At 59.7% G+C, this 1,034-nt stretch overlaps 1 protein-coding gene across 1 annotated transcript in view; it reads left to right on the top strand.

The window, feature by feature from the left end:
• Positions 1–684: 684 nt before the first annotated feature.
• MMD2 (monocyte to macrophage differentiation-associated 2) overlaps positions 685–1,034 on the top strand; it is a 2,676-nt gene continuing 2,326 nt past the window's right edge. The window contains exon 1 of the mRNA XM_009890058.1: positions 685–763. Within this exon, the coding sequence (XP_009888360.1) occupies positions 686–763 (78 nt within the window). The 5' untranslated portion in view covers position 685. The remainder of the gene's footprint in view (positions 764–1,034) is intronic.

The following is a 1,034-nucleotide window of genomic DNA, read 5'->3' as shown; positions in this document are numbered from 1 at the left end:
TGGTACCCAGAAACCAAAGGCATCGTGGGGATGCCCTTGTTGAAGCTGGGCATGCTGCTGTGACGTGAGGGTGTCACCGCTGGATGGGTCATGGACCCGCAGCCACACGCCCTCTTCTCCACTGCCAGGGATGTGCTGGTCCGTTCCCTCTGGGGCAGATGGGCTGTAACCAGATCACGTCGTTACGCGGTGTCTCAGTTTTTCCACCTGTGAAATGAAAATGGGGAGAGGTGCCAATGTCACAAGAGCTGGCAGCCGGACACACTGCTGACTGTCACCTGTGCCCCAATGCCAGGACAGGTCAGGAGATGCTCCAGACCTTATCGATCCATCCTTGCAGCAGCTTCCCCTGCATCCTTCCCACCGCTGCGCTCTCCTGCCCGCAGCAGCAGGCAGAGCTGGCTCCTGCCCTCTGCTCTCCAAGTGATGGCAACTGCTGGGATATCCTTCAGCCTGAGCCACAGCTGAACAAGAGCTGGGGTCTTGCCATTTGGGGCCAGCCAGAGGGACAAGCTGTGCCCAGTGCCGGGGTCACTTCTGCAGGGCAGCTGGAGCAAAGCTGAGCTGAGGTGGGGCTCCAGGCTGGGGAGATAGTGGGTGTCCCTGTGCAGACCCCTCCCAAAAGGCTTTCCCCCAAACCTCATCCCCTGAGCGTGTTTCTCGCCCTTATTCTCGCTGCAGGTTCATGAATCACCGTGTCCCGTCCAACTGCAGGTACCAGCCGACGGAGTACGAGCACGCAGCAAACTGTGCCACCCACGCAGTAAGTCCCTGTCCCAGGGTGAGGGAGGATAGTGCTCAGGTCTCCAGGGATCCCCTGAGGAACCTCAAGGAACACCTAAAAATGTCTATGTTCAGGACCCCTGAGGGTCTCTGGGCTGTGATGAGGCAGATGTGCCCCGGGTGCTGCCAGGGAGCAAGGATGCTCTCCCTCCTGCCCTGGGAAGCTGGTGTGCACATCCCTCTGTCTCACCCACCATGGCCCCACGTCCCTGGGGAAGCCAGCCGTGGGTTTAGTGGAGCAGGAATATTTT

Source organism: Charadrius vociferus, unplaced genomic scaffold (genome assembly GCF_000708025.1).
Source record: "Charadrius vociferus isolate BGI_N301 unplaced genomic scaffold, ASM70802v2 scaffold18, whole genome shotgun sequence".
In the NCBI taxonomy this organism is placed as follows: domain Eukaryota; kingdom Metazoa; phylum Chordata; class Aves; order Charadriiformes; family Charadriidae; genus Charadrius; species Charadrius vociferus.
Note: the sequence above shows the minus strand (reverse complement) of the source record. Positions and strands in the feature narration are given on the sequence as shown.